This window comes from Podarcis liolepis (assembly GCF_965112155.1).
Source record: "Podarcis liolepis genome assembly, chromosome: 2".
Taxonomy (NCBI): Eukaryota; Metazoa; Chordata; class Lepidosauria; order Squamata; family Lacertidae; genus Podarcis; species Podarcis liolepis.
Genome location: NC_139555.1, coordinates 148,734 through 173,853, shown reverse-complemented (window position 1 = coordinate 173,853; position 25,120 = coordinate 148,734). Strand labels below are relative to the sequence as shown.

General features: G+C 47.2%; 1 protein-coding gene across 1 annotated transcript; it reads right to left on the bottom strand.

Moving 5' to 3' along the window:
• Positions 1–8,035: 8,035 nt before the first annotated feature.
• On the bottom strand, positions 8,036–11,389 carry LOC310700324 (olfactory receptor 13H1-like; the record flags this gene model as incomplete). Its single annotated transcript, XM_083489603.1, has 2 exons — positions 11,192–11,389; positions 8,036–8,987 (listed from the first exon to the last, which is right to left on the bottom strand). The coding sequence occupies exon 2, from the start codon at positions 8,966–8,968 to the stop codon at positions 8,036–8,038; it is 933 nt and encodes a 310-aa protein (XP_083345729.1). The 5' UTR covers positions 8,969–8,987; positions 11,192–11,389.
• Positions 11,390–25,120: the final 13,731 nt, after the last annotated feature.

Here is a 25,120-nt window from a genome sequence, read left to right as displayed (position 1 = left end):
CTATGAGATTTGGGAGAGAATGTTTCCTGCATTCCAACGTCTGGCTCACTTTTGGAGCTCTCATACTGTCACTCTGTCACTCTGTCCCTGTTTTTCTTCTCCCCTTTGTTTAGAGCTCAGATTACAGCTGCTCTCCCCCTGTTGGGATTCGCAGGATGATAAGTAAGTCTGCAGGCTTCAACAGGCTGATGCAATACTCTGTGAAGTGCTGGGTCAGAGTGATTCAGCAGGAATGTGATTGGCTATCACCTGTTTTAAAAGGAAAGCCTGTTCAACAGTAATTGTGGTGGTTGTGGTGTGGTTGTGCTGTGGTGTTGTGGTGGAGAGTATTCGTTTGCCTTAAGGTGCAGATACTCTGTATGAACGGCTTTTGTAAATACTTGTATATAGCTCACATTAAAAAGACTGCACTAAAAAAGAAACCTGGGACTATGAGCATTTCGCTAAAAGCGCCACGAGGAATTCGCGACAGGGTTATGGGCCCAGCACGCTTCCGCTGTGCAAGAGTACACGTGGCAGTTATCTAGCCGTGGGTGCTGGAGGTGAGCTGCAGGGATGGAGCAGTCCAGAACTGGCGTGTTGCTGGAGAAGCTGACGGCCACAAACTACAGCACCTGGTCGGTCCACATGCAACACTTCCTCAAGCGTGAGGGCCAGTGGAAGGTGTGGAAACTACACCGCAGCCCCCTGAGTGGGATGAGGACGACAATGAAAAGCTGGCACTAGCAGAGGCCCAGCTAGAAAAGGATGAGAAAGCTTTGGCTACGATCATCCTTGGAGTGGACGACAGCCACCTAGTCTACGTAGCTGATAAGGTGATGGCAAGTGAGGCGTGGAATGCGCTCAAGGCTGTCCATGTGCGAGAGACAGCTGGCTCACTGATAACACTGACCAGGAGACTGTACCGGTGTCGGAAGAAACCGGTGGAGTCCCTGGTGAACCACCTAAAATTCCTAACAGGCTGTTTCCAGGAGCTAGCCTTAAGAGGGAGGCCTGTGGGGGAAGAGGACAAAGTCTTTATAGTCCTGAGTTCCCTTGATGACAGCTATGATATGCTGGTCAACTCCCTCGAGTCGGTAGAGACTGATAAGCTGACTCTGGAATACGTTACCGGACGGTTGTATGCAGAGGAGGACAGGCGTGCAGAGTGAAAGATGACCTCAGCCCAGCTGTTGGAGCATCCCAGAGGGAACAACAGCCGGGAAGAGCAGAGGTGTCGGGAGCCAGAGAAACAGCCAGGAGGAGCTGCTGTTACCTAGTAAAAAGGTGTTTTTGCTGCAAGTCCAGTGGACACCTGCTGCGGGACTGCCCGAGAAAGCAACAAAAACAGCAGAAGCACAAGAGGCAGCAGAGGGAGTCTACTGCTTGGGTGTCTGTAGATGGTCAAGAAAATGAAGAGCTGTGGGTTCTGGACAGTGGAGTTTCTCAAACCTTTTGTAAAAGAAAAGGATTGCTAACTGATGCTAGGGCTTCAAACAAAAAACATGTAAGTCTTGCTACGGGCCAGAAAGCTAATGTGGTTTGTGAGGGGGAGGTTGTGTTCCCACAACTGGGACACACATTTAGGAATGTGTTGTGTGTGCCTAGTTTGCAAAACAATCTCCTGAGCATTCCTGACTTGGCAAAAGCAGGCTTTGATGTAAACTTTGTGGGAGATCAGTGCCAGATAAAGCAAAATGGGCAGTGTTGGCAAATGCTAACCTTAGAACTAATATGTATGTACTGCAGTGTGAGTCTAAGGTTGTGAATGTGCAAAATGTCCCGACCCATGATATGTGTATTCATCTCCTGCACAGGCGTCTGGCTCATGCTAGCTTTAAGGTGCTAAACAAAACATTGGAGTTGTGTGGGGGGATGAAAAACATAAAAAGTTGTGAAAATTACTTAGACTGTAATATCTGCAAGGAGGTTAAAAGCAGGGCTTGCCCAGTAGCAAGAGCAAGCCAGAGAGAAACCAAAAAACCACTGGAGTTGATTCATGCTGATGTAACTGGTCCTTTTCCACCAAGTGTCTCCTATAACAAGTACTGTTTGATCCTAGTGGGTGACTATTCTAGATTTGACTGGGTCTATCCATTAAAGCAAAAGTATGACGTTGCCCAAACTTTGAAGTTCTGGGTAAGAAGGGTACAAAGGCAACTTGGCAAAAAGGTGTGCTCTATTCAGACAGACAGGGGAGGAGAGTTTATGGCAAGCTCCCTAAGAAACTGGTTGCATTCCCAAGGGATTAAACATAGGCTTACCAATGTGGCGACGCCTCAGGAGAACGGAGTAGCAGAACGTAGGGGAGGTGTCTTGCAGACACAAATGAAAGCATTGTTAGCAGATGCAAATCTTCCAATTAAATACTGGGCTGAGAGTATTAAGACCGCAAATTATATTGGGAATTGCTTATGGTCAAGGGTACTAGATGACATACCCTATAAAATTCTCTATAACAAAAGTCCCAGTTTGCAACATTTGAGAATCTTTGGGACAAAGGTGTGGGTTGACATACCTGTAAAGAACCGAAGAAAAGGTGGGAAAAGGGCACAGCAGTTGCTATTTCTTGGGTATGAAAGTGGTACAAAAGCCTACAGGTTTGAAGATGATAAAAATCTTTTGAGTTATAGTCGATCAGCCAGCTTTAATGAGCAAAGAAATTGGCCCAAGATACATGCAAACCTGCTGCCAGAAAAAGTTTTACTGCTGAACGTACCTGATAAGGCAGTAGAAACAAAGCTAAGAATTGGCAGCTCTCCCAGAGAAACTGAAAGGGAGGAGGTAAAGGTTGAGAATTTTTCTCCAGCTGCTAGCATGGAGCAGGGGAGAGAAGAAAGTGCAACAGGGACAGGAGGAGGTAGATCTACAGAGTCAATCCACCCCAAAAGCAGTCCTGAAGGTAGCCCAGGGGGTGAGATTAATGAACCAAGGAGGTCTGCAAGAAGTAATAAAGGTCAACCTCCAGACCATTATGGGTTCCCAGCCACCATAAACCAGGTTTGTGTAACTGAGCCAGAAAACTTTGAAGTGCAAGAGTTACCTACTCTAGAGAAAGAGGTGTGGTTAAAGGCAATGCAGGCAGAGTATAACTCTCTGCTAAACAACAATGTGTTTGTACCTACAGAATTGCCTGAAGGAAAAAAGCCCATAAGCTGTAAGTGGGTTTTTAAAGTGAAAAAGCTGGCTGATGGTAGTTGTCAGAGGAAAGCCAGGCTGGTTGCAAGGGGCTTTACACAAAGAAAAATGATACATTATGATGAAGTGTTTGCCCCAACAGCAAAGGCTGAAACAGTAAAATCAGTTTTAGCAATGGCAAGTCTGAGAGAGTTAAAAGTTAATCATTTTGATGTTGCCTCAGCATATTTAAATGCTCCTATTGACACCGAGGTGTATTTACAGCAAATACCAGGTTATGAGCTGGAAAAAGACAGCATGGTGTTAAAGCTGCAAAGGGCACTATATGGTTTACACCAAAGTGCACGTCTATGGCATGAATGCATAGACACAACTTTGAAAAAGATGGGATTCAAACAAAGCCTGGCTGATTCCTGTTTATATTCAGCAATGGTGCAAGGAAGTGTTTGTTATTTACTTTTGTATGTTGACGATATCTGTCTAATAACAACTGCACAAAAGCAAGTGTCTTGGTTTATAAACAGCCTAGGTAACAAATACAAACTGAAGTATTTGGGAGAGATTCAGAATTACTTAGGAGTAGAGGTTCAGAGAAATGAAGAGGGCGTCTACTCTCTGAGTCAGAAGGAAAAAATCAAAAAGTTACTGAAGACATATGGAATGGAGAGGGCAAATGAGGTTGACACTGCCATAACTCTCCAGTACAAAAATGAACCAGAAGGACAAAAATGTGAGAATGCAACAGCGTTTCATTCTCTGTTGGGTTCACTGTTATATTTAAGTTGTTGGACAAGACCCGACATAACATTGGCAGTGCACATGTTAAGCCAAAGAAGTGCAGACCCGGCTCAGAGAGATTGGGTAACACTTAAAAGAATCCTAAGGTATCTGAAAGGCACAAAAGATTACAAACTGGTCTGGATACAGGATATGATCAGCAAGTGTATGCATACGCTGATGCCAGTTGGGGGGACAGAGAAAATGGAAAGTCTACCACTGGCTATGCCATATATATTGGAAATGCCCTGGTTCAGTGGAAATCCCAGAAACAAACATTTGTTGCCACAAGTACTTGTGAAGCAGAGTACTCAGCCATAAGCGAATGTGTGTCACAAATAGAGTGGTTTGCTTGTCTAACAAAAGAACTTGGAATACCTTCTGAAATGCCAATCACTGTGCTAAGTGACAACATGGCTGCACAACAGCTTGCTAACCAACAAAACTTTAAGAGCAAGAGTAAACATATTGTTATAAGATACGGGAATGTGAAAAATGCTTTGGAAAGAAATGTGTTAAAGGTACAGCACTGTAACACAAAATGTAATGTGGCGGATTTGTATACAAAATGTTTGGATGCTCCTAAATTTCGAGACTTATGAGAATTATTAGGTCTCAAGCCTTTGACTTAAGGAGGAGTGTTGGGATTCGCAGGATGATAAGTAAGTCTGCAGGCTTCAACAGGCTGATGCAATACTCTGTGAAGTGCTGGGTCAGAGTGACTCAGCAGGAATGTGATTGGCTATCACCTGTTTTAAAAGGAAAGCCTGTTTAACAGTAATTGTGGTGGTTGTGGTGTGGTGTGGTGGTGCTGCTGTGGTGGAGAGTATTCGTTTGCCTTAAGGTGCAGATACTCTGTATGAACTGCTTTTGTAAATACTTGCATATAGCTCACATTAAAAAGACTGCACTAAAAAAGAAACCTGGGACTATGAGCATTTCGCTAAAAGCGCCGCAAGGAATTCGCAACACCCCCTCTTCTCTGTCTTCTGCTGCTAACTGTCCTCTCCCTATGCCTACTTCTCCTCCTGTCAGCACCTGAGCTTCGCTGACATCACCCCCTCCTCTAAGCCCCCATTCCTCTTCCTCCTTGGTGTCACTGCCAGCTACGGAGGGCTCTCTCTCTCTCTTTTGTTAAATCATTTTTTATTAACTTTCCAAATAAAAAACATCCAATTAACATATCATATCATAATCCAATTAAAATAAAAAAATACCAAATTATAATCCAAATTATAATTATTAATTTTTCGGGACTTCCCATAGCCTGGACCTTGAAGCATAGCTCCAAATCTCAATCCTGCCTCTCCTCGCTGTTTCCATATTTCCACATCTATAGATGGCAGTTTGTCCTCCACCCCCGCCCAATGTGACAGTTTTGGCTGGGATGCCCCCACTTGTGGCTCTCCAGAGGTTGTTGGACTCCAGCTCCCATCCCTCCAGCCAGCATGGTCAAGGGTCAGGGGGTGATGGTAGCTGTAGTACAACAGCTTTTGAAGGTCCACAAGTCATCCCCCATACTGTTTTAAGCAGTCCTAGTGTATAGGTCATTGGTGGCCACCCTAAGTCATCGGTGTCATAGATGGCACAGGATTTATCACATGCTTGGATATGTGCAAAAGGACCCTTGGGCCAATGCATGGTCAGGACTGGTGCATCATCATCATCATTGCCTGTCCTCATTGCAAAGCTGCCTTCAAAGTCTGGCCAGTGAACTAGAGGCAAAACACCATTAAATGAGAGGTGTGTGTGTTCTATTACAGGTCATTTCCAGCTTATGGAATACAAGCTGGAAAAGACTGGCCACCACTGATTTAGGATCTCTGGCCATGAAGTCTTGGTCAACAACATTGGAACTCTGTATGCTGACCACTCCGTATGGTTTCCCCCCTCTATGTATGTTTTATATTGTACAAGACCTCATTGTCTTGTACATGAAGGGATAAGTTATAGCCAAGAACATAATAAAGAGTCATTTAGGCTGGAGGCCATAGATTTCAATCGATTCATATGCACATATCTTTTTTTTTTGGATGGCCTGATCTATATTTTGTACCTGGGAAAATACAAGACTTCTCCCAGGAATTGTCCTTGTTGCCATCATTAATTGGAATGTGGAATGTACATGCATTGCACAAACATTTCCAGCGCTTACATACATTTCAGACCTATCACTCAAATTGCTTTTGAACCCCTATCCCACTGTTGGTGTGCATGTAAGAAAGACAGAAATATCACTTTATAGAAACTTTGTAAGAATTAAGGTCCATAAGGTCCATTTTTCTCATTGGGAAAAGATGACATTACTGTCACATTTTAGCCTTCATGTTGTTAGGGTGTGAAACCTAAGATGCTGGCAAGTTAGCAATGTCATGTGACTTTAAGTAGTCAAGCTCATTAAGTTGTTAAGTTGCTCAGTATATAAAGAGTGTTTGTTTTCTCTGCGTTGTGTGTGTGGGGCGTGCAGCAAAAATGTCCGAAAGTTCCAGAGGTGTTTCTGTTCTCTTTCTGCAATAAACCTGTCTTTGGAAAGACAGGCTTCCCTGTGTCGTTATTTCTTTGCTGCTGAGACTCTGAAGCTTGTACTGCAACAAGAATCTCTGCACTGGACTTAATTAATGCTCTGCAAAGAGAGCTGTTGCTGGTGGCGCAGCGGAAGCGTTTACTGGACCAGTACACAAACTCTCTTACATGTTGTTGTTTTTGTGTATGTGCGTCTCCTATAAATTGTGGTGCCATATCTGAAGCACATTTTTGTCAGTCACCCACATTGAATTACATGCATTTGGGAATGGCTATTTTTGCTGTTTGACCTCTCTCCTTACCTATAAAGGGGCAGCCTGTGGTTCATAGAGGGACATATGCCTACAATCTATCATGCCATATAACCTGTAGCCTATAAGAGAAGGAATCCTTGACTTGCAAACCATCATTTGAACCTGATAATACTTGAATCACATTGGGTGGGGTTAATCATATTGTCAATTTCTCTTTCTGTATGAGCTAAGAGATGCATAGACCAAGACGCTGAAAAGATGGGAACCAGAGTTCTGTAGTCCTTCCACACCCTCCTTTTGTCCCACTGCTTTCCTCTGGGGAAAACTGTGCTTTAGTGCTCAATTGGAACAAAAGGCAATTCAGATTTTCTCTGGATTGATGTTTGCTCTGAATTAGCACTAAAGAGTGGGTTTTCCATGGGAAATGAAGAGGACAATAGGAAAAACACTCAGACCTTATCTAGAAAGCATGGGTCATGTGGAAAGCATGGGTCATGGTTATTCAGACTCCTTGCTTTCTAGGCAGGAGTGCCAACTTGACCACATGAGTGTAGGTGCCTGGGGCCGTGGGTGTCATGCAGCGTATATTGCCCTGGCAACAAAATTTGTGGGTGCCCGGCCTCTTCATGGGGAATTTTGTGCTCAGGCACCCAGAGAGCCAGCACCTATGTTTCTAGGAGTGGGACAAGTGGAAGTGTGGGCGATCCCTACGACTGCAAAAAACACCCTAGAACAGTGGCTCCCAATTAGGGGCTTGGGGACCCCTGGGAGTCCGCAGAACACACCCCGGGGGTCTGCAGCACCCTGCCAGGGACTCACTTATCTTGTTAATTGCACAGTGAAAGTCACAATGATGATCCACAGATCACCCAGCCTCTGCTCATGAGCAGGGTCTGCTTGCAGGGGGAAAACATGTAAAAGATTTGCTGGGTGGCAAGTGAGCAGGGATTGGGCAAAAACCTGAGACACAGTTTCATTGGGCTCTTGTGATTGGAGGGGAGAGAGAGTGTGTGCAAACGGCTTGCTCCATGTGGCAGGTTCACATGCTTGTCATTTAAAAAATAATAAAGTAAGGTAGCCCTTCCCCTTGCTCTCTGCTTTTTAACTGAAAATAACTTCTAATTGCTTTCAACGACTATCAAGCTTAGAGGACTCTCCCACTGCTTGTAGGTAGGGTTTTCAGTGAATTTTGCCTTATGACTTTGGGATTCAGGTCTCATTCAGGTATGCAAAAATATACGGATCCAACATGAAATAGTTTATTTAAAGAGCCAGGACAGAAGGCTACACTAGAAGAAAGGAAGGAAAGAAGCATTGGCATATACAAAAACTTCATGATAATCTTCCATCAAAAACAGATATATTTATTCTGGTGGATTCTTCCCAATCAATCTGTACACAGCCCCCTTTACATCTTTGTTTCTCAAACTGTAAATCATGGGATTTAGCATAGGGGTCAGTGCCCCATACAGTACAGAGATCAGCTTGTCCCGATCAGAAGAGGGTCTACCATGTGGCTGAAGATACATGGACATGGCTGAGCCATAGAATATACTGACCACAATCAAGTGGGAGCCACAGGTGGAGAACGCTTTGCTTCGACCTTGTGCTGATCGGATTTTCAGCACTGCCTGGCCAATGCGAATGTAAGTCACCATGATGAAAAGAAAGGGAACAACAAGAACTGGAATAGCCCGAGCAATTGAGAAGATCTCATTGATGCGGGCATTGGAACAGCCCAATTTAAGGACTGCCTGGGCTTCACAAGAAAAATGATTGATTATATTAGGGCCACAAAAGCTTACTGGTATGAAAAATACGGGGACCACAGCCAGCAGAAAAGCAATAATCCAGGATGAGGCTACTAAACTGATACAGAGCCTACTGCTCATGATTAAGGTGTAATGAAGGGGATGACACACAGCAGCAAAACGGTCATATGCCATGACAGCCAGAAGAAAGCACTCAGTCATCCCAAGGAAGAGTCCACAGTACATTTGGGTCAAACAATTTGTAACAGGAATGGTAGCTCTAGCAATGAAGCAATTGACTAAAATCTGTGGTACACTGCTGGAGATGTAGAAAATATCTATTGAAGAGAGATTGCTGAGGAAGAAGTACATAGGAGTGTGGAGGTGTGAGTCAGCAATTATTACCACCACCATCAGACCATTCCCAAAGAGGGTAATGAAATAGACAACCAGAAGTAGGCAGAAGAGGACCTTCTGAGCTCTGGGGTGATCCGAGAGTCCTAGCAAAATGAATTCGGTTACCATTGTATCATTTTCATCTCTCATAGTCTTCTAGAGCTATTATCTGTGAGGCAGAAATAGAAACGATATATTATGATATGCCTATAGGCTAGAATGAGGCAGATCAGAAACCAAAAAAATGAGTGCGCAACCATATCATAAATCAAATACACTCCTGATAGCTAACTCAGCTAGTAGGTTCCAACATGACTGTAGGCAAAATGGACAAAACAAAGGTCCCCCCCCCCCAGAATTGAAAGCTTCACCTACATTATCTACTTCAAGGGCAGAGAACTTGTGCCTTCCAAATGCTGTTGGACTCCAAATTTCATTGAGCCCAGCCAGTTCTTTTCTTCTAGAATAAAAGGTGTGAGTATGCATTCCCTTGAGTACCCCCAGAAAAAAAGCACTGGGCCTGACCCATATGGCCAATGGTCAGCGATGATGGGAATTGGAGTCCAGCAACATCTGGAGGATCACACCCTCATCATCCCTGATGTAGTTGTATCCTTGCAACTATCCTGTAAACATAGGAGCCAACTCCTAGGGGCTGAGATCCCTTCATCCCCCAAATAAAATATCTGAAAGGGCCACCCTTCATGGTGTGCATGCATGACATTTTGTGTTCAGTTATGTGGGGTGGGGCTTACCTGCCCCCTGCACAATATTTTATTCAAGTTGGCACCCCGCCTGGAAAATTTTACTCCCCATATTGCAGAGATCATGTGGCTTTCCTAAGTTCATGGTGGAGCTGAGATTCAAACTAGGCACTGGTGTATCTCATTCTTAGTCATTGTGTTACACCAGATCTCAAAAATAATTTTCATGAGACAGATTTTGCACTTTCACAGTGCACCTCTTTTCATATGCTGTATATAACACCCAGTCATGGCCAAAAAGTTAGCATTGGGACATAACTATGGCACCATGTCATGCTGACTTTCATTGAGACCCTGACCTGGTTTGCAGGGGTTTGGGCGAAATATACTGCTCATCCCTGGACTGCTGCATGGAAAATCTAGTGCCCCCATCTGCTGATGCAGAAGTTGGCTATCTGCATACTGCAGTTTAGCCTATTACACAGAGGGAATAATCAGGGCTCTTAATTCAAAAGCTGTAGTTGGAAACAGGTATTCCTTCAAAGTTTATAACTGAAGGATTTTGCCCCCACCCTGTTATCTCTCACACTACCGTGTCATTCAACATGTGGTGGGGAATCTGGATCTGATCTCATAGCCCATTCATGTTAAACTTGCATTTTGAGATCTGTAGGATTTAAAGACCAGATTTTTTTAAAAAATGAACCTCCTGCCTCAAAATACTTGCAGTGGTAATTTCAGAGAGACAGTGGTGAGTACCAAGAGGCTAAGATATCCTAGCAGTGCTATAAGATGAAAACTGGGATTTACCAAAACTTGACAAATATTTTCTCCCCCTGTTTAAAGCTCCCAGTGTAGGAGGGCCTCACTCTATTCTCATGGTTTTTGTTTTTTCATTTAAAAAAAAAAGACTTACATGGAAGTAATGTGGGGTTAAGCTGTCTGTTATGGACTTGAGTGTCAACATGGATCTAATTTAAAAGTCTTTTTGAAATCACTCATCTGTCCCCAATAAGATCAAAGTAGTTAATATAATGAACACTGGAGAAGAGGATAGCAAACAAATGTGTTACCTCAATTAATGAATATTGTTCTTCCATATTGTTCCATTTTTTATATTAGAGCCTTCCATCTGTACCACTGCTGAGCTTGCATATATAGGAATATCACACAGTAGAGGTTCTGTCTTCTAAAGCAGTCTCAATCCCTCTCGAGCCATTACCTCTACAGTGATAGGTCCCTTTGGTGTGAGAGCAGCAAATTTGCTATTGCTTCACTCTAGGGATTCCTCCACTTTGGATCAGGATCACTGATGCACTGCATCCTAACATCGCTATAAATCCTTAAAAATAAGTACCTAGAAGAACAAAAGAGAGCACCATCCCACCTTTTTTCTCTAAGGAGCTTGAGGTGGCGCACATGGTTCCCCGCCTCCTCCTTTGATCCTCACAACAACCCTGTAAATATTTTGCTTGCCATCAGCTTTCATGATTACAACTCCCCACACTGTTACATTTATGCTCTTGTATTATCATTTAGCATTCCATGAGTCATAGTATTTTGTTAAAAAAAAAATCACCTATACACTCCAAAACAAAATAGTATTTTCTTCAGTTTTTATTTGACTTCCCCTCCCGTTTTCCACAGGGTTATGTCCTGAAGTTCTCACCCTGGGCCAGCAGGGGGATACTGTAGATAGTTCAGGTCCACATATGCAAATAAGGGATCGAAAGTGACGTTCAGTGATTGGATAGTTACAGAAAATGGTTACTGTTGCGTTCTAGTGGGGCTCTATATAAGCAGGCTGGCTGAACCCTTCAGTTCTGTTCTGGTCTGGCCTGTGAATAAACAAGAGCTGTTTGAAGAATCACTGTGTCGTCTGATATGTTCACCCACAACTTAACACACAGGATTTTTAATTTCTCCCCCTTGCTGCACCCTGTCTTCTCTCTCTCTCTCTCCATACAATAATCTCTAATTCCTTCTGTTATTTATACGGTAGTTCAAATCCTGCTCGCAAATTCATCGTACTATACTATTTCCCACACATTCATGTCATTACCAAGGAGGCAGGTTTAGTTGTTATTTGAGGACTATCCTTGGTATGGTTTTGTCTGGACAAATACTGGAATCAGCAAGAGATACTCACATGACCTGAAGATGCTGCTGTGCAATGCCAGGTCAATGATTCATAGGACCACTGCCATCCATGACTTGATTGTGGATGAGGACTTGACCTGGCATGTGTAACAGAGACTTGGTTGGATGAAGCAGACAGGCCTGTTCTTGTGTGTCTAGACCCCGCAACCACCCCTCGTTGAAGAATAAAACACACGAGGACACAGATATTAGGTTAATGTTATTGGGCAAATTTAGGCCACAACTTTATTGATTACAGAATGTGAGTGGTAATTGGCTTAGGCATTGAATGGACCTGACTATATCTGACTCCTGCCTGCTGCCGGTAAGGGTAAATCACCAGAAGGGGGAGCCCCGGTAAGGGTAAATCACCAGAAGGGGGGAGCCCTGTCGATGCAAACCAACTCGAGCTCCCCCAGGTGTTCATGACGGGGCCGTGTCATGGCCGTAGCCCCGCCTTGGGCTTTGGACAAGATCCACACCCCCGGATTCCTTTAACAGAAATACCCTTAAGCTTGGAGGGGCAGGTGATGGCCACACCTCCCCTCCCCTTTCCTTGCTTGTACCCAAGTTGCGTCAGCATTTTATGCAACTTTTTGTTCTAAGCTCTAGCAGCCTGCTTAAGTCCATAAAGTCCCCTTTGCAGTTTGCATACTAAATGTGCCTCATGTGGTTTTACAAAACCTTGGGGCTGTTTCATATAAATTTCCTCGGGAATCTGTCCGTGAAAAAAAGCAGTAGCAATGTCAATGTGTTTCACCCTCATTTGCTTGGAGGCTGCAATGCTCAAAAGCATTCTTACGCTGCTGTACTTCACGGTTGGTGCAAAAACTTCATCATAGTTGTCAGGGGTTTAGGAGCAGAGGCAAGGGCAAGGGAGGAAACAGAGAGCGAAGGGGAGGAGGCAGAAGAAAAGATGAGTGATGACGATGACCCGAGATCTCCGAGTCTTTCCAGTGAATCAGAGGATTCACAGAAAGGAGCACCAGTGGCCAGGGCAAAGGGGGAGTCTAGGGGGGCACCCCAGGAAGATAGAGCCAGAGGGGACTCAGAGGAGAGCAGTTGGAGGTCGGGACCAGCGTCACCGCCAGAGAGCAGGGAAGAGGAAAGGAGCCAGGGGGCAAGCGCTGGTAGCTCACCACAGGAGGGAGGGCACGAGTCAGGAGTGGCCACACCTCCATCGGGGAGCGAAGAAACGGTTAAGCGGAAAGTGGAAGGTTGGGCGCGCGCGCCAAGTTCAAATGCAGAGGAAGGTGGCGCAGTAAGCAGCCCGGAAAGGGAGCCAGGTCCTAAAGCCCGGCGCAAGGAGACAGGAGGGTCCGGGGGGTCAGCGTCAGAAGAATCCCGGAAGGAAGAGACCCCGGGGGGTAGAGGGACCCAGAGGAGGACAGTCAGGCGGAAAAGGTGGAGTCGGGCTAGGATATTAAGTTGGTGCACACGGGGCGGAGACTCAGACGGAGCTTCGCCGATCTAGCTACTAGACGTAGAGTTGCGCGCAGCAGCGTGAGAATGGAAACTGTAACTCAATAAAGACTTTTACTTAATGATCGCTGGCTAGCGTGATCTTCTGTGAGCTAGGATCTTCAAGCAGCTCTGACAGTAAGCTCCGTCTCCTAATTGTGGGCATCTACAGCCTCGAGGAGGGGAGAGAAGCAGGTGCCTACTAGCGAGCTCACGAACGGCAGACGACATGACGGCTGAGCAGCAGATAGAGGAACTCAGAAAAGCAGTGTCACAACTGAATGCCGAGGCTCTCGCATCCAGGAAGAGAGAGGAGGAGGCAGCTGCCGCCTGCAGGGATCTCCAGGTCAGGTTAGACGTGCTGACAAAGCAGACACCCAGGCAGGAGGGAATTGGGTTGGCGAGACGAACAGGCGGTCTGGTCTCTCACTTCGATGGGAACCTGCAACAGTATCCCAACTTTAGAGCAGACGTACTGTGCGCACTGCAACTGCTGCATAAAGACTTTAGAGATGAGCAAGAGAAAGTGGGATTCATCATGTCCCATTTGCATGGGGATGCTAAAGCATGGCTGCGCAATTTATGGAGAGATAAGGATCCGGCGCTCCAAAATGCGGATGCCTTTATTAAAGCGATGGATGGGTGTTTTTTATCAAGCATTGACGTGGATCTTGCCCGGAAGGAGGTGCATGGACTAAGGCAAGGGAGGGCCAGCGTGAGGCAGTACCATGCCCGCTTTTTCGCTTTGGTCAGTGCCCTGGAATGGGACAGAGATTCGGCCCCTGTAAGAGACCTCTTTTGGGAGGGGCTGCACAGCTCGATTAAAGATGAGATCGCGAGGGGGGAGAGACCCCGGACCACCCAGGAGGTCGTTCAGAGGGCACTGGCAGTGGGGGTGAGGCTGGAAGAACGTCCGTGGAGCAGGGACGAAGGGCGTGGAGGGCGCGAACCAGCCAGGGGCCCCTCCTTCCTTCCCAGAGAAGCAGCGCGTGCGCAATCCACGCCTCCGCCAGGAGGAGGAGCGGAACCTATGGAGGTTGGAGGTGCAAGGGCTCAGTCAGCAACCAGAGCCCTAGCACCGGCAGCAGTGAAAGCGAAGCCTCCTAGAGGGAACAGGAAGTGTTACGTCTGTGAGGAGCCAGGGCATATGGCGAAAGAGTGTCCCCAGAGGCTCCACAAGCTCACTGCAGCCTCAGCAATGGTGACTGCAGCAACGCAGCAAGGAGGACCACAGCAGGGAAACGACGCAGTCTGGCTGGAGGAAGAGGCCCTGGGGCCCAGCCAGACGTGTTAGTGACGCAGTCCCCAGAGATTTTACAGCCCGTGAACCCCCTCCCGCCCAAACCAGTAGTGAGGCTCACCGCATCTCTCCAGCTGCCCAATGGAATCACCATGGACGTGCCAATCACAGTTGACTCGGGCAGCAATGCGGACTTTATAGGGCAGGACTTTGTTGACAAACACGCTATACAGTTGCTGTCGGCCACACTGCCCCTGCAGGTTGTCACGGTGGATGGCAGGGAGTTGCTAGGGGGGCAAGTGGTGAAGCAGACGCCACCGATGGCGATGCGACTTGGGAATCACAAAGAAATCATCAGCTTCAATGTCACTCAACTATCGGATACGCCCATTGTATTGGGAATGAGTTGGCTGGACAAGCACAGCCCAACGCTGGCTTGGTACCAGAGGCAGCTGATCTTCGGCTCTTCCTTTTGTGCTGAACACTGCATCGTGCCCCGGCAGGAAGGAGAGGAAGAGGAGTCACAGCTGCTGCTAGGCACGCTGCAAGCGATTCCCCACAAGTACGCAGAATTTTTGGAAGTTTTCTGCGAGAAGGAGGCAGACAGGCTACCCCCTCACAGACCATATGACTGCAAAATTGACCTGCTGCCGGGGGCGGCGCTGCCTAAAGGGAAACTGTATTCCATGTCAGAGGACGAACTGCAGGAACTCAAAGAGTTCATAGATCATAATTTGGAGCGCGGCTTCATCCGAGAGTCCAAGGCAGCGGGGGGCAGTCCTGTATTCTTTGTTAAAAAGCGAGACACGCCCCAAAAAAGACTGGTAGTGGACTATCGCATTTTAAACAATGGGACCAAGCCATCGGACTTCCCCATGCCCCGAATCGACGACCTCCTGGCGAAGGTGCGGAAGGGAAAAGTGTTCACCAAGTTAGACCTGCGAGGGGCGTACAACCTCATTCGCATGCGGGAGGGAGATGAGTGGAAGACGGCCATGTTCACGCCACTGGGTACCTACGAATATAGAGTTATGCCTTTTGGATTGCAAAATGGCTCCCACGTTTTTCAAGCTTTCATGCATCACGTGTTGGCGGGACTTCTCTACAAGACGTGCGTCTGTTTCTTAGATGACATCCTGATCTTTTCGGAATCGCAGCAGGAGCATGACAGACACGTCAAGGAAGTGCTGAGCAGGCTAAAGCAACATAGGCTCTACGCCAAGCTGGAGAAGTGCCAATTTGACGTGACGGAGGTGGATTTTCTGGGCTACAAGTTGTCTGACAAGGGGCTCGCCATGGACAGCGCCAAGGTTCGAGCGATATCGGATTGGAAGAGTCCACGCAACCGGAAAGAGGTCCAACGGTTTGTCGGCTTTGCGAACTTCTATCGCAAGTTTATCAAGGGCTTCGCTATGCAGACAGCGGCCATCACAGACACGCTTAGCTCCAAGAAAAAGAAGTTCGTTTGGACAGAGCAGGCGGAGCAGTCCTTTCAAGCACTCAAGCGTCTCTTCGCGTCGGAAGAGCAGCTGCTTCACGTCAACCCCAGCAGGCCGATGAGGGTGGAGACAGACGCCTCGGACAGAGCCGTGGGGGCGGTCCTGCTGCAAAGGGACCAGCAGGGGGTGTGGCGACCGGGAGCGTTTTACTCCAGGAAGCTCAGCAAGTCCGAGCAGAACTACACCATCTGGGACAGGGAGTTGCTGGCCATTCATGCAGCGTTCAAAGCGTGGAGGCACTTCCTGATCGGCGCCAAGCACACGGTGCAGGTTTGCACGGACCACAAGAATCTGGAGCACTGGCGCACGGCACAGTTCCTAAACCAGAGGCAGATACGTTGGGCTGAGTTCTTTGCGAACTTCGACTTCCGCATAGAGTATGTCCCGGGGGACACCAACATCATGGCGGACGCTCTCTCCCGTAAGCCGCAGTATCTGGAGGACGCAACGCCAGCAGCCGCCATGCACATCTTCGCACCAACAGTGTGGGCGTGCGCCGCGGCAACCGTGGACCTGGAGGCGGTGCGACGAGCGTTGCAGGATGACTCCTTCGCGCAAGCAAAGATGGCAGAGGTGCAAAGGGGCAAGGCAGCGGCCGACGGTTTCCAGCTACGAGATGGTTTGCTCATCCGTAAAGGGGCCATCTACGTGCCGGGAGACGACCTTCGCGCCAAGGTGCTGCAGCAGCTGCACGACGCGCCCACTGCCGGGCACTTCGGCAAGGAGAAGACGGTGGAATTAGTAGCCAGGGATTTCTGGTGGCCTGGAATGAGAGGGGAGGTCGCAGACTACGTGGCGAGGTGTGACACCTGCCAGAGGGCCAAGCCAGTGCACAGACCACCGGCCGGACTGTTGGAACCGCTGCAAACTCCGGTCGAACCTTGGGAGAGGGTGGCCCTGGACTTTGTCACGGATCTGCCCAGCTCAAGGGGCAAGACGGCAGTGTTGGTGGTGGTGGACCTGTTTTCCAAGATGGCCCATTTCATTCCGTGTGCTAAGGTGGCCACGGCGGAGCAAACCGCCAAACTGTTCATAGACCACGTGTTCAAGGTTCACGGTCTGCCACGGTCTATTCTGTCCGACCGGGGGCGGCAGTTCATCTCGAATTTCTGGCAGAAGCTGATGGGCTTCCTGAACGTCAAGATCAACCTGGTGTCGGCGAGACACCCGCAGACCAACGGGCAAGCGGAGCGGGCCAATGCCATCATGCAGCAGTACCTGAGATGTTATGCAAATCAACAGCCTGCGACGTGGGTGGATTACCTGCCGCTTGCCGAGTTCGCCTACAACAACACGAAACACGTCTCCACGGGGGTCACGCCGTTCTTCGCCAACAACGGGAGGCACCCCAGAACCTTCCTGGGACTGGAAAGAATGGGGGAGGGGGAGCCGCAGACAGCAGATGCGTTCGCGTCGGAGCTGCAGGAAGTCCACGATCAGCTGAGGCGCCACCTGGAGCTGGCCAAGCACGCATACAAGGTACAAGCGGACAAACACAGAAGGGTTGGCGAAGAGCTCCACGTGGGAGACTGGGTCTGGTTAGCAGCCCACGCAGTGCCGGCCAGGTCGTTGGCCAAGAAGAAACTAGGGCATAAACAACTGGGGCCCTACCAAGTCGAAGAGCAGGTCAACCCGGTAGCTTTCAGACTGGCACTTCCGGAGGGTTCCAGAATGCATCCGGTATTCCACAGATCGGTGCTCACTCCCTACAAGGCACCGCACAGGTTCCAGGAACCCGGAACGGCGCCGAGTCCGGTCAGAGACAGAACAGGGCACGCGGGAGTGGCACAGAAGGAGCGCATCAACGAAGTCACGGAGATTTTGGACTCCAGATGGGGGGAAGAGGGGGTAGAATACTTTCTCGCCAAGGAGGGCACCCCGGCCAGTGCGAACAGCTGGGTGCCAGGCTACGCCTTGGACGAACCTCTGCTCAAAGACAAGTTTCATGCCCTCTTCCCACATAGACCTATGCCAGCAGACTTTTTCGACGACTGGCTTTTCACGCCCACGCTTTCTGCCAGCACGTTCCGGGGGTTCGACTCGGACGAGGACCCGACACGAGACGTCCGTTCCCCGGAGGGGTCACCCTCGGGATCTGCATCAGAACCCTCGTATTGGTGGGACGATAGGCCAGAGGAGCAGTTCCGCAGAAAGTGGCTGGAATGCCCAGGACGAGCAACACCGCCAGGAGGAAGTGAGGGAGAGACGGACATGGACATTTTCGGGGACGACCCTGGTTTCGAGCACGGCGGCACAGAGATGGAAGCGGAGATGACCGTCGTCGACGAGAGCAGGGAGGAAGACCCGGGAGACTTCAGATGGAGACCCGCCACGGGAAGCGAACGATATCCGACGTTCGTCCCTTTGCAACAGCAGCACCCAGCTCCAGCACCGGAAGGAGGGGAGGGGGGAATGGGGGGCTTCGAGGGGGGGATGGATGTCAGGGGTTTAGGAGCAGAGGCAAGGGCAAGGGAGGAAACAGAGAGCGAAGGGGAGGAGGCAGAAGAAAAGATGAGTGATGACGACGACCCGAGATCTTCGAGTCTTTCCAGTGAATCAGAGGATTCACAGAAAGGAGCACCAGTGGCCAGGGCAAAGGGGGAGTCTAGGGGGGCACCCCAGGAAGATAGAGCCAGAGGGGACTCAGAGGAGAGCAGTTGGAGGTCGGGACCAGCGTCACCGCCAGAGAGCAGGGAAGAGGAAAGGAGCCAGGGGGCAAGCGCTGGTAGCTCACCACAGGAGGGAGGGCACGAGTCAGGAGTGGCCACACCTCCATCGGGGAGCGAAGAAACGGTTAAGCGGAAAGTGGAAGGTTGGGCGCGCGCGCCAAGTTCAAATGCAGAGGAAGGTGGCGCAGTCAGCAGCCCGAAAGGGAGCCAGGTCCTAAAGCCCGGCGCAAGGAGACAGGAGGGTCCGGGGGGTCAGCGTCAGAAGAATCCCGGAAGGAAGAGACCCCGGGGGGTAGAGGGACCCAGAGGAGGACAGTCAGGCGGAAAAGGTGGAGTCGGGCTAGGATATTAAGTTGGTGCACACGGGGCGGAGACTCAGACGGAGCTTCGCCGATCTAGCTACTAGACGTAGAGTTGCGCGCAGCAGCGTGAGAATGGAAACTGTAACTCAATAAAGACTTTTACTTAATGATCGCTGGCTAGCGTGATCTTCTGTGAGCTAGGATCTTCAAGCAGCTCTGACAATAGTCTTCACCAAAACGTTGTGAAAATCCCTGTGCTACAAGTCTATAACACTGGAAGGCAGATTAGTACTTTGTGGGGTTTCAGAAGGGAAGTATACAAATTCTTGAGTCCTTTCTGACTCCTTGGAAAAAATCCACAACACTGTTCTTAGTGTCAGCTTTGCCATGTTCATCAAAATAAATTGCATGTTGCGCATCTGTCTTACCAGTTTGTAAGTCCATGATTCTGTATCCTTTGCCTCCAGAAGCATATCCCACAAAGATACCTGCTTGTGCCCTGGAGTCAAGCTTGTGTCTGTGTTCTTTGGGGACGTGGTAGTAACACAGACTTCAGAACACACGTATGTGTGACAAATTGGGAACTTTCCCATGCCAAAGTTTAAATGGTGTGCACTCTGCCCCTTTGGTTGGCGATCTGTTCTGCAAAAAAATTGCTTTGTTTGCCGCATCTGCCCACAGCTTCTGTGGCAAGGATGCATCTCTTAGCATGCATCTTGTCATATCCATAATGGATCTAAACTTTCTCTCTGCTATGGCGTTCTGCTGTGGCATGTAGGGAATTGTAGTTACGCGTGCAATTCCTTCCTTGGCCAGGAGAGCCTGCATTTCACTTGAGCAGTACTCACTTCCATTGTGGCTCATTAACACAGCTGGTGCTCTTTGGAACTTGTTCTTGACCATGGCAATGTAGTCCTGGAACATGTCCACTGTCTTACTCTTTTCTTTGATGAAATATTCAACACAGTACTTTGAAAAATCATCAACAAATATTGGTATGTATCTATTCTTTCCCAGTGAAGGAACATTCATGGGTCCACATAAGTTAGTGTGCACAATGTCAAGCACTTTGGTGCTTCTGTGTTCTGTACAACGTGGGAATGAAGGTTTTACAGCCTTTTCAGTAACACAGCTTATAGACTTTACTGGAGCTCTGTTGCTCTCTGTTACCTACAGAGAAGAGATCTTGCAAACAAGATCTCTTCTCTGTAGATCCAGAATAACGCTGGTGTCAATGTGTCCAAGCCTTCTGTGCCATAGGTCCAGGTCTGCCTCATCCTTCTGGCTGGAATGTGCTACTTTTGCAGACTGGTTCTCTGAAAGATCAATCTCATATACACCATTTACTAGCTTGGCTTGAACAAACACTTTACCATTTTTGGTCACATTACATTCTCCATTTCCAAACGTAATCTGTTTGGAAATCCTTTTCTGTCCAAAATGGACACGCTGAGTAAATTGCAGCTCAGTACATACAAAACTCTAGAAACTGTGGATTCAGTAGATTCATTGTTTATATTGAATTTCAGGTGCATGGAACCTGCACCTTTTGCTTTAACAATGTTGCCATCTGCAATCTCAATTTCAGATCCTTCATCATCATTTATCTCATTAAAATGTTGTTGTTTAGTTGTTTAGTCGTGTCCGACCCTTCATGACCCCATGGACCAGAGCACACCAGGCACTCCTGTCTTCCATTGCCTCCCACAGTTTGGTCAAATCTCATTAAAATAGTCCTTTTCATATGAGAAATGTGAGCTTGCCCCAGAATCAATAATCCACTTATTACGTTTATTTTCATGATTCTGGACAGCTAAATTCTTTTCTTGCAGTAGCAAAATGCATTCAGATTTAACCTTCTTTTCCCTTTTTGGTTGAAAGGGGTGGGGTTTCCTTGTTCTAGGAGCTTTGCAGTTCTTTGCAATGTGCCCTTCCTTGTTGCAATTGAAGCAAACCACTTTCTTGGGCATCTCTCTGGACTTTGTAAATTGCCTAGACACATAATTACTGTCCTTGCTTCTAGCATTTCTTATGGGAGACTCAGCTCTTCCTCTGCATTCCTCCCTTAAATGACTGGTCATGTCTTTAAAAGTTAGACCTTCAGAGTTACATTATCGACACCTATATGAAACACATAAAGAAGACAGTAAGAAAGGATTTAGTTATACTAGATCTAGGTTTCAAACGGAAGTGATTGAAGGGAAAGTGAAACATACAGCATACTATTAGAATGGGAGACAAAAGATGAAGAGGTAAAATCAATTATGATTAAATGGGCACAACATTATGATGGAAAATAGGGTTAAATTATGGAAAACTGACTTAGAATTTACAGATTGTTCCCTACTGAAGGAGAATTACATGAAGATGATGTACAGGTGGCATACAACACCAGTGCAGTTAGGTGAAATGTACAAAACTAGTTCAAATATATGTTGGAAGTATAAGGAAAAGGAGGGGACATTTTATCATATTTTTAATAAGGTAATTAAAAAATTTTGGGAAATGATTTACAACGAACTGAAGAAAATGTTCCATTTAACATTTGTTAAAAAACCCGAGGCATTTTTGTTGGGGATTGTAGGGAAAGACCTGCCAAAAAAGTTGAAAAACCTCTTCATGTATGCGACAACGGCCGTGAGAGTTCTGGTATCACAAGGATGGAAGACTGAAGAAACCCCAACTAAAGAATCATGGCAACAAAAATCGATGGACTATGCAGAACTGGCAAAATTGACATATAAACTACGGGACAAGGATAACTGTGACTTTAAGGATGAATGGGAACCCTTTACAAAGTATCTGAAGACGCAACAAAGCGAACTGGACTCCTTGGCAGGTTTTGAATAAACATTCACAAACCTTTTATTGGTAATAATCAGCGAAATAGTTTGAGGATCCATACAACTTTGTAACATGCAGAAAACTTCATTCTTAGAGAAACCAAAGACTGGAACTGAGGGAAGTCGGGGGTGGGGGTGGGGTTGTGTGGGAGGGGGGAGGGAGGAAAAATGGGGGGGAAAACAAGGATGATATGTTTTTGGATAATATGTCTTGTTATAATTTTGAATTTAAAAAAAATAAAAATAAAAGTTAGACCTTCTCTGTGGTCCACTATGCTAACAAATGAATCGAACTTTGGTCCTAGGGACGATAGCAAAAATGATGTCTTTGTATCTTCATCAAAAGGCTTAAGAATAAGATCAATCTTTTGAATAATCTCAGTAAACTTGTTGATGTGGTCTGTGAATTCTTCTTTTGAATTCATCCTCAGTCTGCTTAATTTACACATCAAGGTTCTGTAGGAGTTCTTGGTAGATTCTGTCAGTATCTCAGCACACAGTCAGAGGTAAACTGGCCTCCCCCGGGCAATTGAGTGAGATACTTTGTTTACCTTCCATCTGCTACTCCCGGCAGGCTAGGTCGTAAACCGGCGATTCTCCTCATTAGATGTGAGGAGAACACACCCTCTGCTTCTCTCCCTCTCTGCATTCCTCCCCAGGGAGGGGAAATGAGACAGACAGGAGTCCTATTTACATGTTTTATTCCTGTCATTCAGCACTACATAGAAACACGACTGCACCCTTCAGACTCCATCAGAAGAGTCACAACTCCACCCCTGTACTTCCAGCACAGGTCAGATGACACTCTGAGCTAACATCCGGTGCTCAATACAGAGAATAGACTCCTCCTTTTTGCCAACAGTATAGTTGCAAACCACAACATCCTGTTTTGCATTCCAGCCATCTGGAGCTGGCTTTTGCATTGCTGCTTTTATCCAACAATCTCCCCCAAAAGCATCAATAGGCAAAACATGATCCAGAGAAGAAAACAAACAGTTGTTATACATATAACAGTCCCCTGTTGTTTCAGTTCCACCCTTGGAACTCCCCACCACTGGTTCCACCAGTGTACCTCTCTGGTTGTCTGGCTTCCAAGGAATGAGTGCTTCTGCATTACCTTGGCTAGCTACTCTCTGTTGTGTCTTTGTCTCTGACTTAGACACTGCTTTAACCTGCTTTGAGTTGTTAACAATAGCAACACATGCAACAGCTAAGTTAGCAAACTCTTTTGAGTACCTCTTTGGTGGTACACCCTTTGTAACTCTCTCAGACCTGTGTATGAGGTGCTGATCCTCTGTGCTCACTGGTTCAACCTCTGGACTTTGTTGAGAACCAGTATCGATCAGTGGTTCTTCCTTCACCTGTGAAGGTCTATCCATTGTGTGAGATTTTCTCTCAATGACTGTTATAACTGAACTCTCTGAGCTATCACTGTCATCATCAGTACCACTGTGATCTGTGAAATCATCATCATCTGAATTGTCACCTGTGGGAAATGTGTGTACTACTCGCTCTTGTTCCGGAGCACTCTCTAGAAACTTTGTGAGAATCACCTGACCAGATTCAGACAAAATTACTCTGTAGAGACCCTTTTCATATCCCACAAAAATGCCTCTGGCATTCTTTACTCCACCTGGAGCTTCTGTTCTCACATGAGACCCGAAAACCTTGAAATAGGCAACAGAAGGTTTTCTGTGGAACAGCTTCTCAAAAGGAGAACATCCCAACTCTGTTGAGACCTTTCTCACCCACACGTGAAGATAGGACACTAGAGACTCCGCCCAATATTCATGTGGCAAATGTGAACTCAGCAATTGCGCATTCATCCCCTTTTGCAATTCTTTGTTCACCCTCACACAGACCCCTCTGTTCCACGCTTCGGCTGAAACAGCAACTTTGTGGTCTATCCCTTTTCCATCCAGGAACTTCTGAAACTTCTGTAACAGAAAAACTTGTTTCTCATCTGTGAAGAGACAATCAATGTTAGCATCATGCATATTTTTAACCTTGTCACAAAACTCCTGAAACTTTTCTAAAATTTCTTGCGGTTTCTCCATCATAAAAACCCAAGAATAATTAGTGAAACAATCCACACACACAAGGTAATATTTTGCACCGCCTCTAGATGGTTCTAGAGGACCAATCACATCAGCATACACCCGCTGAAATGCTCTGTTGACCTTCTTGTTCACCTTCCTGGTGCTCGTGTTGGTCACACCTGCAAGAGAGATTTCGTTAGAATCAGAAGAATTACATGTCATGTAATCACTTTGATCAAAAGTCAACAAATACAGTCCATCTTTCTCTCTGGCAGTAAGATACAGTTCTCCATCTTTGTAGATCTTGCAGCTTTTAGCATCATAGGTCAGTTTCAGTCCTTTCTTTGCAATCTGCGACACACTCAGCAGATTAAATCTCAGTTCTGGAACCAGGTAAACATTGCTTATAGTCAAGTTCAGACTCTCAAGATACACAGTCCCAATTCTGGTCGCTTCCAACTTTTGACCGTTGGCCTGCTTCACAGCGAAGTTTTGCTTCTTCAACGTCGAAAACAGTTCTCTGTGTGGGCACATATGAACCGTGGCGCCCATGTCGATTATGAAGGCGTTCCCAACATCTGGCGTGGTTCCTTTCGCCATCATAGCCTTTGCAGGTTTCACCTGGCACTTAGTACGGCTTTTGCCTGACGCCTCAGGATTCGTAGAGCTGCTCTTCGCTCCTTTTGACTGGCGCGGCTTCCTACAGTTTCGCTGTAGATGCCCAGTCTGTCCACAATTGTAACATCGGACAGTGCTCAATGCTACAACTTGCTCTCCAGTAGCATCAGCAGTGGGGAGATTTGAACTCTGTTCTTCCCTCCCCCTGTCCTTCACTTCCAGTGCAGCTTGAACAGTTCCTTCACTCCCCCATCTAGGGTCAAAGCTCTCCTCAGCTTTCGAGGAGCTCTTAGGAACTTGGCCAGCATCATCCTTGCTCACCCCTTCTGGGGTAGTCGTCTTTCCAGACTATGATGAATAACTGCCACTGGTCAGGGGAGATGAATAAGGCAGGGCTCCCCCCTTCTTGGCATCCATCTTGAAGCCAAGCCTCTCTCTCACTTTCCAGCCTTGCTAAAACTCCAATAGCCTCTGCTGGATTGTTTACTGCCTTTCCAGGCAAACTGCAAGCTGTTACTCAGACCTTGCACAGCATCGGAAAGATAGTCAAAACAAAACTTTCACTTCCCAGGCCCTCTTTCAGAGCCACCTGCGTAGCCAGTAAATTTCCACGTCTCTGACGGGCGTCGCTTAGCAACTGTGCATGCAGGAAGGCTTATCTCAAAACCACAAGAATTCGTGGAATGCAGGCTTCAGCTTCTGAGCTGCAGGCCTCTCCTTCCGGAGCTGTTGTTTTTTTCAAACGCAGCTCCCGTGAACCAGAGAAATAAATCATTCTGCGTTCACAC